Genomic DNA, 16,349 nt, shown 5'->3' on the forward strand with positions numbered 1-16,349 from the left:
TCAGTTACAGGGAGCGTAGGTAATGTGATATCTTGAGTATTGCTGCAGGAAGGCGTGTGGCGCTTCTGGGGAGGGCTGAGTTTGGGGCGCTGGGATTTTGCGATGTGGCACAGCTGTGCCCTGTGAGGGGAACAGAGACGGGTCCCCGCGCATTGCCACATCCTGAGTCCACGCCCACGCCCACGCCGCCCGGCCACATGACGGCAGAAAGAGGAAACGGTCTCCAGAGCAGAGCCCGCGCAGAGGAAGTGAGCAGTCGAGCGCTCTCCCTGCCCTCTCTGCAGGACTGTGCACACAGTACCCAGCATCCCGTGCGGCTGTGAGCAAGCGAGCAAGTTTTTATTCACTGGGGGCGTTGCCGTTTGGGCACTTCTTGTTACGTCAGTAAGTGAGTGTGTGTGTGCGCGTGAGTGTGAGAGTGAGTGTGTTTCTGTGTGTGTGTGTGTGTGTGTGTGTGTGTGTGTGTGCATGTATGTGTGAGTGTATATGTGTGTATGTGTGTCTGTGTGTGTATGGTGTGTGAGTGAGTGTGTTTCTGTGCGTGTGTGTGTGTGTATGTGTGAGTGTATGTTTGTGTGTGTGAGTGAGTGTGTTTCTGTGCGTGTGTGTGTGTGTATGTGTGAGTGTGTGTGAGTGTGTGTGTGTGTGAGAGCGCATGCAGGATGGGCATAAGTGGGCTACAGCCGGGGTGTGGCATTAGAGATTGGCTTTAGCGCGGGTGCAGTAATGCACAGAGAATCCCCTGCTGACGTGGAGCCCCATTAAGCTGGGGAAACCGTTCAGCTTTCAGTGCCCCCCCAGCACCACGGTGTCCACCTCCAGCTATTATTACCCACAGAACAGCAAAGCCTCTTAGACCGCTCTTTATCTCACCGCATAGGGTGTGTGATGCGTACCTGCCTCAGTACTGAGTGAGTGACGCTGCTGCTTTAGGCTCCTGCTGGCCAGCCAGACACTGGGTCAGACGCACGGCACGGGATCCTGATACAGTACGTCTCACGTCTGTCAAATTGGGCACAGCGTGAACGACCCTTTCTTACATCTTATATGTGGCACGGTATTAATGACTGGTGTTAATGGATTTACCCACAAATTGGGCTATTATTTTAGCTCTGGGAGTGTTTCTTATGGTTAGAAGTCAGTTATAAATTATTGACTGAAATATGTCTCCTCTGGGACATTGACTCTAATGGAAGTAGGCCCAGTAAAAAAAAAAAAAATTGTAATCTTCTATTTTTATCTTTTATGATGCCAAAGAAGTGGTCTGCATTCCAGCCCGATTTCCAAGTCTTAGCATGACCCACGGTACTCACGTCCAGTCCATCACACCCACTTCTCTGCACTTTGATCCTGAGGGTCATGGGTTCAAGTCCCAGACAGGTTGCCATCATTGCACAGCTCAGATGCCCTGGATAAGCCAGCTGGGAAATACATCTCAGTTTACACAGTTACACAGTATAACACATCGCTGTTACAGTCGCCCATCCTGAAATGGCTTCCTTCTGAGAAGTAGGCTGCATAATGAGCATGCCATATGCTTAAGCACTGTGTGTGCCAACTGTCCCTGAATGTGAACAGTATAACAGAGTGAACGTTGTGAGCCATTCTGAAATGCCGTGGGTGAGGAGAATTCTGTGTGAGGAAGGATCTGTTATTAATCGCATCAAGAGCTGCTTGCTTTAGCATGTAGCTACGCTAGGGAGGCAGTGCGCCATAGAGGTTAGAGAACTGGGCTTACAAAGAAAACTGGGGGGGGGGGAGGGCACTACCATTGTACCTCTGAGCAAGATACTCAACCAGAAAAACTTCAGTAAATATCCAGCTGTATAAATGGGTTGCATTTGTTTTTAAAAAATTAAGATGTGTAAGATGTGCGTATAAGAGCGTCCGATAAATGCCCAGAATGCAACATGTTTAGCCTTGGTCAGTGGGGGAGGCTTGTGACATTGAGGCCTAATTGCTGTTTGGCCCGACCTTGTTGACCAGACCCTCCGGGCTGTTTTTGCCCTCATGCTTCGCCCTGGGGATGGGGCTGGGTGTGCCCACAGCCTGCCCCCCCTCACCCTCCACCCCCCATCCCCCTCCCGCCCCCTCTGAGCAGGTGGTCTCAGCCTGGCCCCGGCTCGGTTCTTTCCCACTTGGCCCCCGGCTGAAATGTGTCGCTGGTTTCGAGTGTCTGGCTAATATGGTTATAGAGGGGGTGTGAGAGGAGAGAGTCGGGGGTTCGGGGCCCTCCACTGACCACCTCCGTAAACAAGCCTCCTCAGTACCGCCGGGTTATTTATAACATGTTTATTGGGAAACGGCCTTGCCCTGAGCAAAGCCTTCCCAGCCTCCGCGCTCTTAGGAGTGTCACGCTCGCACTCCGTCTGTGTGAATATGCAAATGAGAGCTGAGCACCTCCAGCGCAGGGCAGCCCTGAAAGCAGAAGAAATGGAACTATTGGGAGAGCCCCGGTTCATGTGAGCTGATTGGCTGATGTGCCTTTCTTTCTGTATCTTGCGCCAGAGATTGGCTGGAACATATGTGGTGGGAGGGTGTGTGTGCAAGGTGCAGTGTCATCCCTTCATTTCTTCATCTCCCCCTGCCCCTCCTCTTCCCCTCCTCCTCCTCTCTTCCCTTGCCTCTCCTCTCTTTCGACCTCTCCTCTTCCCCTCCTCTCTCTTCTTGCCTCTCCTCTCCTCCTGCCTCCTCTCCTCCTTATCTCTCCTTCTCACTCCATGCCTCCTGTCTCCCTGTATCTCCTCACTCCACTGCCCCCTTGCTGTCACATTCACTCTGCTGAGGACTGTGTAAATTCATCGGAGCCCATGATGGGAAATTAATTGTCGGCGAGCCAGCCTCTTAAATAAGGAGAAAGGGCCAACAACAGGCAGATTTGTGAAACAACAGGCTGATTCTTCAGCACTCAAAGGCTGCAGTGAAAGAGGATTGTTGATAAATAGGAGCATATTGGGAGGCTGCTGTTGCTAATTTATCTGCAGGTCACAATGGAGACCTCTTGACAGAGTTCCTGGGTGTGTGTGAATTGCCCCCAGTGGAAGCCCTTCCTTACTCATTCTCTTCTGTCACTGACGTCACCAGGCCGAGGAGTGCCCTGTCGGCTGGACTGTGCTTACTGTACCTAGTTTCTCTCCCGGCTAATGGCCAAGCCGGATCATTTAGGCCTAATGTATTCCATAATTCATCTTTTAATCAGATCTGAATTGATAAGGCTCCCAGTTCTGAGGTCTTGGTATTAGCTGTATATAGGGTTCTATAAGGTGTATTTTTGTAGCCCGCCGCGTGTTCTGAAGGCCATTATGGTTGGTATGCTGGGAGGAAATTGAGCTCCTTGCTTTGCTCCGAGACCGGGCTGCTGAACCACATCCCGCCAGTCATCCCCCCCAGTCACTCAGACGTCTTAGTCAGGGGATGCTCGTGTCTTGTGACACGTTGGGGTCTGTGTTGAGCTTCTATTAATAACGCCTCTTCCTGAAAACGAGGGGGTGGGGAGTGAGGGAGGGAGGGAGGAAGAGAGAGAGGGAGGAAAGGAGGGAGAAATCATGAGAGCACAGTCCTGAGGGCTTTCTTCCTCTTCTCCTGGCGAGGCAGAACCACTGTCTCAGGTACGGTCGCGTTCAACACCACTGAGGCTGGGCTGAGATCAGCTCACTTGTTGTTGGGTCTTTGGATCTCTAAGGCCTTTTGTTCAGTTTGAAGCTCTAAGGTGTTTAATTGGTCACCAGCAGGTAGATAAAGATCAGACGTAATTGGCTCTTTGGAGCCACATGTTGACAATCCCATGATGCTGTGCTGTGTCCCTCTCGTGAGGTCACTCAGCCCCTGGAAACAGCCGGCTCGCCCTGACGATATGTGTAGTCTTGTGCTCATCAGTGGAATTAATGGCCATTTTTACATTCAATTTTTACAGTGCTGTAGAAGATGTTGTGACAGTAAGTTGACTCCAGGTTTCAGCTAGAATCGATTTTAATTTCTGTTCGTAGAACCGAATGCAGCATAGCCATTTAAGAGGGACTCAAGCCAAATATAATTTCCAGAGAGGTAACAGACCAAGAAGAATTTGGTACAATGTGCGCATATTCTGCTACGTGATGAGGAGCGCGTCCTCTTCTCCGTCTGTTCAGCTTTTTAAATGGCAGACGAGGATACGAACAGTTCCTTTACCTTTGTGCTGAGGTGACTGCCGGTCTGTGCTGTGATCCTACTCAGCGTTGAATAGGCTTATAAAGAAGGGGCTGTTTGCCAGGTGACGTGAACACATTAGCGACCTGCACTTTCGCCAGTGCCCTGCTGAGTCCTTGTTCCAGAGGCCCAGAGCACTAGGCTCACTTTTTCTCTGTGTCAGAGTGAGAGGTAACAAAGCCATTCAGCTGGCAGCAGCAGTGCTTTATGAAATGAACATGTTGAACATTTCAGTTTGTGTTTAGAGCTACCGAGCTGCGTGACACCATTAAAACTTCACTGTTCGCTGTTGCTGGAGGACGTCCCATACAAACACTGTACCTCTGCGGATTGTCATTTGTGCTGGCAGATTATCCTGACTCTGAGCACAGCTGCATAAGAATAGATAATGATCTGAACAGGCCATTCAGCCCGTCCACACTTTCCTTTTGCCTGACTGGAGAGTACCTGGCCTGGACCTCCAGTGCCATCATTTCTGCATGGTATGGCTACCGCTCTGGTGCATGGTATGGCTACCGTTCTGGTGCATGGTATGGCTATTGCTTCAGTATATATATCCAGCTGTATAATTGGATACAATGTAAAATGCTATGTAAAAGTTGCTCTGGATAAGAGCGTCTGCTAAATGCCTGTAATGTAGTGTAATGGCTACCGTTCTGGTGCATGGTATGTCTATCGTTCTGGAGTATCATATGGCTACTGTTCTGGGGCATCATTTGGCTACCTGTCTGGTGCATCGTATGGCTACCTGTCTGGTGCATCGTATGGCTACTGTTCTGGTGCATCGTATGGCTACCGTTCTGGTGCATCGTATGGCTACTGTTCTGGTGCATGGTATGGCTACTGTTCTGGTGCATGGTATGGCTACTGTTCTGGTGCATGGTATGGCTACTGTTCTGGTGCATGGTATGGCTACTGTTCTGGTGCACCGTATGGCTACTGTTCTGGTGCATGGTATGGCTACTGTTCTGGTGCACCGTATGGCTACTGTTCTGGTGCATGGTATGGCTACTGTTCTGGTGCATGGTATGGCTACTGTTCTGGTGCACCGTATGGCTACTGTTCTGGTGCATCGTATGGCTACTGTTCTGGTGCATCATATGGCTACTGTTCTGGTGCATCGTATGGCTACTGTTCTGGTGCATCATATGGCTACTGTTCTGGTGCATGGTATGGCTACCGTTCTGGGTCATCGTATGGCTACTGTTCTGGTGCATGGTATGGCTACCGTTCTGGGTCATCGTATGGCTACCGTTCTGGTGCCAGCTGGGCAGAGTGGGTTTAGTGGAGAGCTCGGATGAGGGGGATGCTAAATGTGAAGTGTGTGCCGATTCTGGCAGATAAGATGACCTCAAGCAGAGGCACAGTCAGCGTGTTGCTGAGGAGGAAACGCTCCTCATGAAAGACGATCCCTCGACTGAAACAACTTGACAATTTGCTGTGGTGATAAAAATGGAATCAGTGCTCCAATGGACAATATACAGCACTGTATATATTTCTTGGTCGTACTTAATGACAGCTGTGGATCAAGTCTGTCTTGTTAAAGAAAAGGATGGTTGGTTTTAATGCTTTGCCTGCAAATGAGCTGCGCTAGCTCAGCCTTCAGTTGGCGTCTGTGTTACAGCACGCGCTCGCAATGTGTGGGTGGGCTTCCCTGGCGTCTCTACCGGAGAGGGTCCACAGATCCAGCGAGAGGAACCTCTGTGGGATTTAGTGTGCAGCTAGCAAAGCTATGCTCAGATGTCATTTATCATGCATGCCCCTCCCTACACTGTTCACTGTTACTTTTACTTCGTTTGGGGATCTCTGTGATAGAATGTAGCAAAGGGCTCTCGCAGCAGTTGACGTGAAGCATCATCAGACTGCTTTGGTAATCCGTATTTCTGGGGATGGCGTGCATTTTGACTGCTTTACGCAACCATTAGTGAAAGAGTCTGCCAAATAAATGTGATGTAATGTAATCTTATGTAATGTATGTTGAGAATTACCAACATTAACATACTTCTGCATGATCAGAAAACACAGGGCTGCATGATTTCAAATGTGAGGATACGAACATGCTAATATTGATGAATTTATTCATAACAGTGCATAATTTTTAAATCATTAATACTGTGAATCTGTGGACACTGCGGAGTTCTCCAAGATTGGAATATCACACCATCGCAAGCCCATGTCATGGCATGCTTAGGAGGGAGCAGCCTTAGGTGAGAGTGTGGTGGTGAAGTCCTTCACTATTTCAAAAAATATTCCAGCCGATCGAGACCGTTTAAAGCAGGCAGCGCTGACTAGCACGCTATCATTTTTAGCGGTCGTACCTGTAGTACCTGTTTTCTGATAAGTTTAAAGTTTGATGTGCATGGTTTGCGTGAAAGAGGCGTGTCGTGGCTGAAGTTGCCCGGGCGACGGTATAAAACGTCAGTACGGCTTCTGCGTATCCGTGCGCATGGTGTCACGGTGGCGCGCATGCTAGCCTCCGCTGACTGCTAGCGCAGGGCGGTTGGCGTCTCCAGTCCGCCGGCCCGTGGCGGGTTACTGTCAGCAGGGCCCGAGAGCGAGCGCAGAATCGCGGCCTTGTCTGTTCCCCGTGTGCGCGTCCTGCGAGCGGGCCGGCGTGTGGGCGGGGGGGGCGGGGCTGGCGGGCGATCTGCGAGGGGCGTTATAAATAGCACGGCAGCGCCGCGGCGATGACAGCTGCCAGCGCGCACGCTTGTGTGAATTTGTTTCCTGAGTACCCGCGTTCATCGGCTGTCCCCTTTGGACGGCTCGCCCACCACCCGGGCCCCCGCCCCCGCTCCACCCCTTCCCCACGCTGCTTGTGTTGTGTCACCAGTCGTACGTCTCTTTTTGTGGCAAAGCCTCCGTTTCTGGACGCGGGAGCCAGCTCCATTAGTTCAAGGCCAGTTCCGCACCTCACTGATAAATAAGTGAGATAAATACACTGGCTAATATGTCTTATCTGTGTTTTGGTACCAGAGTGCTGCTTGGACCTTGAAAGAAATGTTTTTTTTTCTTCTCTGTGCCAATTGTATTCTGTGGGTGTGTGTGTGTGTACGTGTGCACGTGCTTGTGTGTGTAACCATTTGTGCGCGCGTGTGGTTGTCTACGCTTATGCAGTGTAAGCCATACATTGGTTCAAGAAAGAAAGTTTTTTTTTTTTTTGTTTTGGAAAATGTCATGAGTTTTTCCTGACATGTACGTTGTTGTTTTTTGTCACTCAGATCTTGAGCAGGATGATAACCCGGCTTTCTACATCCTGAATGTGGGCCAGCCGCAGTCCGTGGTGAACCAGCCCATCGGGATCCCCCGGCATGGCCTCCAGACGCACTCCCCCGTCATTTCGGCACCCCCCCGGCTGCAGCCCCACAAAGCCTACGACTCCCTCTACGAGGCCCCGGGCCCCCGGTACAGCCCCGCCGGGGGCCACAAGGCCTTCGAGTGCCCCAGCATCCAGATCACCTCCATCTCCCCCAACTGCCAGCAGGACATGGAGGCCGGCGAGGACGACCTGCGGGGCCCGGGGCCCGAGGGGGACTTCCAGGAGCGGCCCCTGTCCCGGGACCACCTGTACCTGCCGCTGGACTACTCGTACCGGGACGCGTCGCTGAGCCCCAGCCCCTGCAGCAGCCTGTCGTCCCGCAGCTGGTTCTCGGACGCCTCGTCCTGCGAGTCCTTCTCGCACGTGTACGACGACGTGGACTCGGAGCTGAACGAGGCGGCGGCCCGCTTCACGCTGGGGGAGGAGGCGTGGCAGCACCCGCACCCCGCCTTCGGCCCCTCCCTGTCCCCCCGCCAGTCGCCCTGCCAGTCGCCCCGCACCAGCGTCACCGACGAGAACTGGCTGAGCCCCAGGCCGCAGTCCCGCCCCTCGTCCCGCCCCACCTCGCCCTGCGGCAAGAGGCGCCACTCCAGCGCCGACATCTGCTACCCGGGCTCCGCCTCCCCGCACCACTCCCCCGCCCCCACGCCGGGACACTCCCCCCGGGGCAGCGTGACCGAGGACTCCTGGATCGGCAGCCCCTCGGGGGGCGTGTCCCCCTTCCAGTGCTGCCCCTCCGAGGCGGACATCCCCTCCAAAACCCGCCGCACCTCTCAGGACCGGTCGGCGCCCCTCGGGGGGAAGGTGGACATGGTGCTGGAGGACCCGGGGTGCGTGTCGCCCTCTCTGGAGTCCCCCGTGGAGGACGCGGCGCACGCGCTGAAGAAGGACGTCCCGGCCGAGCACTTCCTCTCCGTCCCCTCCCACTTCACCTGGAGCAAGCCCAAACCGGGCCACTCCCCCATTTTTAGGTACGTCACGGCGGCCGCTATCAGTAGGCCATTCGTCTGCTTTGATGCTGCTTTTTATCTACAGCAGGCAAAAGCACAACTGTGCATGTGAAGATTACAGATGATAAATGTTTTATTTGGCTAAGTGATGTCACCATATAAAGGCTGAATTCCTTCATTGACGACGTGGAGAGTGTAATTACACGTGGCTGGATTATTTATGAGCAGATCTCATTCAGATAAGAGCGTGGAACACCGTGTCCGATATTAGCAGATCAAAGGCTGAATGCCTGTCAGGGGCGTGTCGGTTATCGGTTTTGGCCGGGCCGTTCGGCGCAGTCTTTAGGAGCTTAGGGGCCGGTTGCAGTCGGGGATGATGGAGAGAGCGGAACAGCCCATCTGTGAACGAGTCTGAGAGAGAGTGAACAGGCCTGTGTGTTACAGTGTACAGGCCTGTGTTGGAGTGACAAACTCTAAATTGTTCTTAAACAGTAAATGGTTAACTGATATAGTTCATTGTGTTCAAGTTGATCTCTGTTCTCATGCATTGTATTGGGTTTTTTTTGTTTTTTTTGTTTGTTTTGGATTTATGTCGCTGGTGAATTGAACTTCCTGTGTTTCTAATGAAACCCAGCTGCTCTACACCTGCTGCTCCTGGGTGGGCTGTGACAGACTCTAGCCCCTCATCTGGATTATGTTTTTTTTTACTCCAGTTCACAGACAGTGGTATTTGTAGAGTAGTTGACCCCCCGCCACTCACACAGTCCCCAGTGTCTGAGAAAGATTCAGGGAAGATGACTGAACGCATTTCCCAGTAAAGAACAGTAAATCATATCGATATAGCGGTCATACACAGTACGTCAGAATCCTGAACTGAAACCTTAGTTTAGGACTCAGCGACTCTTATGTGACTGTACTTTCTTCATATGAAAGCACCCTCAAAAGCTAGCAAAGAAAAAAAAAATTGAGCGTTTTTGCCAAAGCTCAGATGTCTGGCTGCTAGAACTTTAGTTTATTATTTTATATTATGCTTTCATATGGAAATTTTGTTTTATGGAAGCTGCAGACATTTCAGTGTAATAAACATCCTTGAAATGAGAAACAATCCGGTAAGACGGACAGCCCCTTTAATAAGCCAGATGTAGGATCTCTCTATCAGTTATTTTACTATGTGTTACAGTAAGATACTACTTCTATTATCATTAATTTCTTTTACTGTTATCGAGAATTTTCTTTTTGAATTATGTCGGTGCAGGTTTAGCATGGCTGAGAGTGTTATGGTTAGGCCGTGATGAATTGGAAAGAGGCACGGTGAATGCGGTGTGTGTGTAATCATTTGGCAGAGCCCTTCTGTCTCATCACAGTTGGCTGGTGCTCTTGAATGCACTCATTGAAACTGGGACGACAGGAGACGGGCACGTTGAAGAATTCCGCTCTCGAAGGTTTGGCCAGCGGGGATCGCCTTGTTTGTACGCACTGGCCCCTGACGTCATAAATTTTGTCTGAGACCACATGACGGTGGGGAGCCACGGCAGACTGCTTGTTTAGACACCAGTCCTGCCACTGACCTCTCTTTCAAACATGATTACTGGGGCTGTCATTCCACTGGTTTTTCAGGGCAAATGGGCAGTGCCTTCATATAAAATATACTCGAGACCCAAACAGTTATGTGTGATTCAGTCACTCGTTGCCTTACCGATTGAGACATTCCGTTTCATTCAAATGAAATCTTCTCGGACCTGTGGCAGGATAGCTGCTGAACTAGTACAGATGGCTGGCCCCGTGCAGGGATGAGGTAGGTGCTGTGTGTACTGCGTACGCCAAGGTCAGAGACGGCTGCAGTTTATAAGTTCTGCAAGGCTTTGCTCGTTAGTGCAGAAGATCTTGTTTTATTTTAAGGGTAATTGGTGCTGGACGTCACTGGGCCTGGCGGGGAAAGGTTGCACTATTTCAGGCAGGGGGACAGTTTCATGTTTCCTGCCTGTCCTCCTCACATACACACACATGCATACTCACGTACACACACACACACACACACACGTACACACCATACTCATGTATAGACACGCATACACACTCATATACAGTACACATATGCACACGCACACACACATACAGTACTCACATGCACACTTTCATACAGTGCACACACACACACACACACACAAACACACACATACATACACACACACACTTCCCAGGTCATGCCTGTCTGGCTGGGAGCACTGCCCCTATTAACTCAGCAGTTCTGCTGGCACATCGCCTGATAAACACCAGAGGAGCTAAAACAGGACGTATTGTGAAAGTGTGTTTATCCTCCTTCGCTGCTGTCGCGAATTTGACAGACCGTCAATAACAGTGAATAGTGGATTGTCATAGTGAACAGACAAGGTGAAGTCGTATCAGAGTACTGTGCTTCTCACAAAGCCAGTAAACGTTCACTTTTAAGGATGCTTCCGCAGCATCAGCAGCCTGTGTGTGCCACGTTGTGTTCATTTAGTGGGAAGAGCCGGTAAGGAGGCTGAAGTCTCGTTTTACCTGCTCAGCTCATGTGTTTGACATTCGGCATGCAGGTTTCACCTTCATGAACAGCATGATTCCCTCTTTTAGTGAAGCTCCGAAAAGGGGTTGCCATGGATGCAAATTTCCCCTGTACTCCTGTAAGCTGACAAAATACACACGGAAACCGCATTGGTTAAGTGAGAGGAATTCTGTGGCTTAAGTTAATATCAGTGTGCAAAATGTCAACATCTTTCCTTGGCGTCCTTGCTGAAGGAAACTTTATGTGAGACTCTTTCACTGTAGGTGAAGGCTCTCTCTTTGATAGTAGTTTTAAAAGCCTCAAACACTGGCTTTCCTTCCGATGTACACCACTTTCTGAACTTTTGATGTTATAACTTCTGATGTTTCTCTAGAAATTGAACAGAATTTAATGTCGTTGAGCACAGAGTGGGTATTTGAGAGGTTCAGGTGTGGAAGTAAGTTTTTTTTTTTTTTTTTTTTTTTTTTTTTTTTTTTTTCTTGAAAGCCTCTTTTCAAATTTGACTGTTACCTCAGTGAAAATGATTCTGTTCAGGTAGTGTAGCTCTAGCCTATATCTCCAAAGTTCTCCAGCGTTTGCCAGTTTCTTTGTTTATTATACTCATATTTATTCTAGAAAAATTTGAGCTCATGTCCATATCAACCGCAGCAACATGTCGGGATATTCCCATTTGAGAAATTAACACCTGTGCTGTCTCAGTTACAGTTACAGTTATTTAACGATCGGTTCTATTCTCAGATGGAGCTAAACCATTTTGTAATGCTTTTATCCTGTGGCTCTGTGGGTTGTTTATTTTAATCGCTCGTTACGTTTGCCCCAGTGTAGCCACAGCGGTTGTGTTCCTGCGGGCAGTGATGGTAATGATGTCAGCGCGGTACTCTGTGGCCGCGGTGTGCCCCAGCTCTGTTTCTCAGTGGTACTGTGGTCTCCCCCCCCCCCCGCAGGACGTCGTCGCTGCCCCCCCTGGACTGGCCCCTGCCCAGCCAGTTCGGCCAGTGCGAGCTGAAGATCGAGGTGCAGCCCAAGGCCCACCACCGGGCGCACTACGAGACGGAGGGGAGCCGCGGCGCGGTCAAGGCGGCCTCCGGAGGGCACCCCGTGGTCAAGGTGAGCTCCCTCGAAACGGGGTGATGTAACCGTCTCCCAATCAGGCGCAGGTAGGTCGCCCGCACCTGAACAACCGAAGCAGGGAAGGTGCAGCGGTTAACGCTTGTATGAAGTTTTATCGTGAAAGCCAGGGGGAACTGGCAGTGGTGGGAGTGTAAAATTATCCACGCATTAATGTCATGCAGCACGACAGCAGGGACAGCTAAGTTTACAGCTGCTTTTGTCTGTCATTACGAGTTGCGGAGATCCATGCAGAAAGGTGGTGAATATTTCATGGATGTGGGGACCATGGCCTTTTGTTTGGTGGTGGTATCCTGGCATGGTTGCAAACCCTATTTAAGGTGGAATCGCTGCTGTGTTGTTATAAAGACTGTTATGTCAGCACAGGGAGGATGACCACCTTAAACTGGATGTTATGAATCCTGCTTTATTGGCCCTCTGGGGGTTTCAAATTTAGATTAACATCCCACTGCTTCATATTGGTCAACTTGGACTACATAGAGCTGTGTCTTGTGCTGTTTAAGGTTTGTCAAGAAGCAATACAAATTCAAGAGTTTGGCATATGTTTACTGTAGGTACATAGGTTTAGTACATAGGCCTAAAATATTTACTTGCTGTTGTGATAACACTTGTGATAAAGCTGCCATATGTTTTTGAGTTTGAGTTTGCTGGTTTGCTACGGCTACAATTGTTGATCTTTCAGAATTGAAATGCACGCACACTATACAGTTATACAGGCACTATTCAGGCACACTATACAGGATGCCTGCCTTGCTTTCCGCGTTGTTAAGTAGAGTAATTAGTTGTGCTCGCCTGAATCCGGTTAAAAGGCCTGTTTGAAGGTGAGCATACTGGCATCCCCCCCCCCGCCATCAAGCACCAAACGTTTTGTGTTGGACACTGCTCTGAACGCTACTAGGGTCACCCTGGAGGGCGGGGCCTGTCACATACAACCTTGTGCCCCCAGAATGTCCTTAAGCGGCAACAACACGGTCTGGTTTTCGAGCAGGTTCCTTGGCCGTCCTGTTGCGGAGTAACGGGGTGGCCCTGGGTCCTTTTCGAGTTCCCAGGTCCAGCGAGCCGTTCCACGGAGGGATCCTTATCCCGAAATCAGTCCCAGTTAATGGCTAACCCTCTTAACTGCTGCTCCAGATCTCAGCCTGCCATGTGTGGAGATGCATAATTTAGATGTGAAACTATAGGGTTTGTTCAGCTCACTCTCTCTCTCTCTCTCTCTGCAAAAGCTTCCTTTCCCCCTGGTTGATTTACATTTTTTTTTTCCATTCTTATAACATGAGGTTGTCAAATTACAAGTAGTAATCACGCAGCTGGCTATATGTAGACTGTGAGATTTTGTTGTTAATTTTGTGAGAAACCCAAGCGTAAAACCTGGGCCTTCCTCAGTCCTGTTCCCGTCCTCAGGGACGACCAGGGCCTTCTGTTTGAGAGAAGTGTACTTTGCCAAAACATGACGTCAGTGCTGCAGTCTTGACCCGGCCCAGTCTCCACAGCAAGCACAAAGCCCTGCTCTGGTGATTACCACAGACGAGAGGACCCCAAAGCCTCAAAGTCGACTACAGACAGACCGTGAAACTTGGAAAGCAGCCACTGTCTTGAAATGCCTGTGCGATCCCTGTGGTGGTGAAGTGATGTGTTAATGTCCTGGTCTTTTCATTATGGGAGCTCTTCACTGAAGCGATTCCTTTGCCATCATGTCTGCTATTACTCACAGAAGGCCAGGGTAAATCTGCCCTTCGTTCCCTTTCTTTTTTTTAAAGTTCAGGGCAGATTAGGTGCTCTACGTGTGGATTTTAGCCCCCTGGGTAAATTTGGGCAGGTGGACATATTTGAATTTGAATGGGTAAAACTGATTGGTCACAGAACACCAGCATTGCAGCACATCTCTTTTTATCATAACACATTCTTTAGAAGCTTATTCTTAGCGCGCTTCGAGGCCAAAAAAAATAAGATGTAACACCTTTGCATTCATATCATATCATTTGTTGATCTGGTTTTAGCGAGAGGAATTTGGCTTTCCTTATTTTGCAGGTGTGTCTCTGTAAAATGACACTTTGGCATTCTCGTTGGTTTTGCAGTGTGGCCGAGGACCTTGGCCCGCCTGGTTTCAGTTCCTAGCAGAATACAGTAGTGGCTAATGCAGCCGTTTTTTCATCTCGTTTATGCTTTATAAATTAATCATCAGAGGCCTCGTTTATCAATATGTGCTCGTTTAATCTACCTGAATTATCAGTCATGGTTTCAGCTTTTCGACTTTAGGCTTTTATCCTGAAATGACTGCCCTACTGTTGTGTGTACAGTGACATGCATTTGAGCAGAAAAGTGCATCTTAGCTGTGTTTGGGAGAAGCAAATTTAGTCTGATCTACTGGATGTATCTCTTAAGCTCTGAGCCAGTGTCATCTGTGGAAAAGGTGACAAAATCAAGGAAAAGGGAAATAATACTAGAAAATATTGTTTTTGGGAGGAGAGGGGAAAACCCTTACCACTGGTTATATTTTGCAACTTAGAAAACTGGCCTTGAGACTCAAACCTGAGAGTTATTGAAATCAACATTATAATAGTCTCGTAATAACATTGTTTTGAGTAATAGGTGTGACGCACGATAAAACCAGCTTTATTTATTAACCAGCTGCAATAAAATTAACAAGTGAGAGCCAACAATCTGATTTGGCATTCAAAAAATCATGATTGCCTGATAAGAGGTGAATGATTGTTGTGAGTTTTTCCTGGGTTCTGATCTGAAATTAATGGGACAATTACTGATTCCATTTACGTGAAAAGGAACTTGAGAAGCTCGTGCTTAACGTTAAGCCGAGGTCCTGACTCACTGTGGTCATTAAAGATCCCATGACACTCAGTGAGAAGGGGGTTCCCCGGTGTCTTGGCTAAATTCCCAACCTGCCACCTAATCATCCCCTGATTGAATTGGTCAAAAAGTTGTTCTCTCCCTGTCCACCTCAGTTGTTGTGTGGTGAGCGTTCTGGCACAAAATGGCTGCCGTGCATCATCCAGGTGGGTGCTGCACATTGGTGGTGGTCGAGGAGAGTTTCCCCCTCATCTCTGTAAAGTACTTTGAGCATCTGGAAAAGTTCTATTTAAATACTGTGATGTTTAAGGGTTTCATTCATTCATTCAAATTTTTGCAGACGTTGTACATATACCATGTTTCTCCCTAAATGCAGCCCAGGTTGGGTGACTTACTGTGAGGATATGGTGTATTCACGCTTGGGGTGGAGTCTCACAGAGAGGAAGGTGCATCTCATTGTCCCAAAATCACATATACCTTGTGGCACTGAATAATACATATTTTATAAAGTTAAAAGCGAGGGAGAGGATGCAGTGTGCCGATTCAGGGTGTGGGTCGGGACGAGCTAGTTTAATTATTTTCAGTTTTCAGAGCTGATGTGTGTTGAGTGAGGATGCATGAGCACTTTAAAAGCTCTTCAGTTCCTCAAGTCCGTGTTCGGCTCATAAAGAATAAAAAATATTCTTTGGCTTCTCAGTCACAATGTAGCCAGTACTTTAATATACCACCGAAATGGGGACTTGCACCTCCTCGCTAATTAACGTGAGGATTTGGCTTTCGCTGTGTGGAGTGTTTGTTTGTTACTTTCTCTGAAAATAGGTCATTTATTCCTCTCAGTTTTACTACTGGGTGCCTTTTTCTTCCTGTATACCCATCATTCACACGCAAGAAAATTGTACAGCAAAATAAAAAAAAAAAGCAGTTTTAAATTGTCCTTATTACATTACAGGCATTTAGCAGACGCTCTTATCCAGAGCGACTTACACAACTTTTTACATAGCATTTTTTTACATTGTATCCATTTATACAGCTGGATATATACTGAAGCAATGCAGGTTAAGTACCTTGCTCAAGGGTACAACGGCAGTGTCCTTACCCGGGAATCGAACCTGCGACCTTTCGGTTACAAGCCCAGTTCCTTACCCACTGTGCTACACTCCGTCCTGTTTTATGATTTAGGGACAGTACGTGTGTCGATATGAATAGATAAAAACGTTGAATTGCTTGGGTTGGGAAGCTCACGGCAGCCGAACGCTGCGATATGGACCGTGACGCTGACTATGCTTCCTGTTTGGATATCGGTCGCTAGCGCTCGCGGCTCGTTTGCGGTAGAGAGCTCGGCGCTCCGGCCTGCCCGTGTGAGCCGGGTAATTCACCTTTGGCCGCGCGAGCGCGTCGACTCGGGTTAGCGTCGCAGGGG

The 16,349-nt window shown here is 49.1% G+C and overlaps 1 protein-coding gene across 2 annotated transcripts in view; it reads left to right on the forward strand.

Moving 5' to 3' along the window:
• nfatc3a (nuclear factor of activated T cells 3a) overlaps positions 1-16,349 on the forward strand; it is a 61,779-nt gene that overhangs the window by 13,610 nt on the left and 31,820 nt on the right. For both annotated transcript variants that reach the window (XM_035395769.1, XM_035395770.1), the window contains exons 2-3: positions 7,407-8,475; positions 11,941-12,103. In XM_035395769.1, coding sequence (XP_035251660.1) covers positions 7,407-8,475; positions 11,941-12,103 — 1,232 coding nt within the window. The remainder of the gene's footprint in view (positions 1-7,406; positions 8,476-11,940; positions 12,104-16,349) is intronic.

The sequence above is a fragment of the Anguilla anguilla genome, chromosome 16, assembly GCF_013347855.1.
Source record: "Anguilla anguilla isolate fAngAng1 chromosome 16, fAngAng1.pri, whole genome shotgun sequence".
Taxonomy (NCBI): Eukaryota; Metazoa; Chordata; class Actinopteri; order Anguilliformes; family Anguillidae; genus Anguilla; species Anguilla anguilla.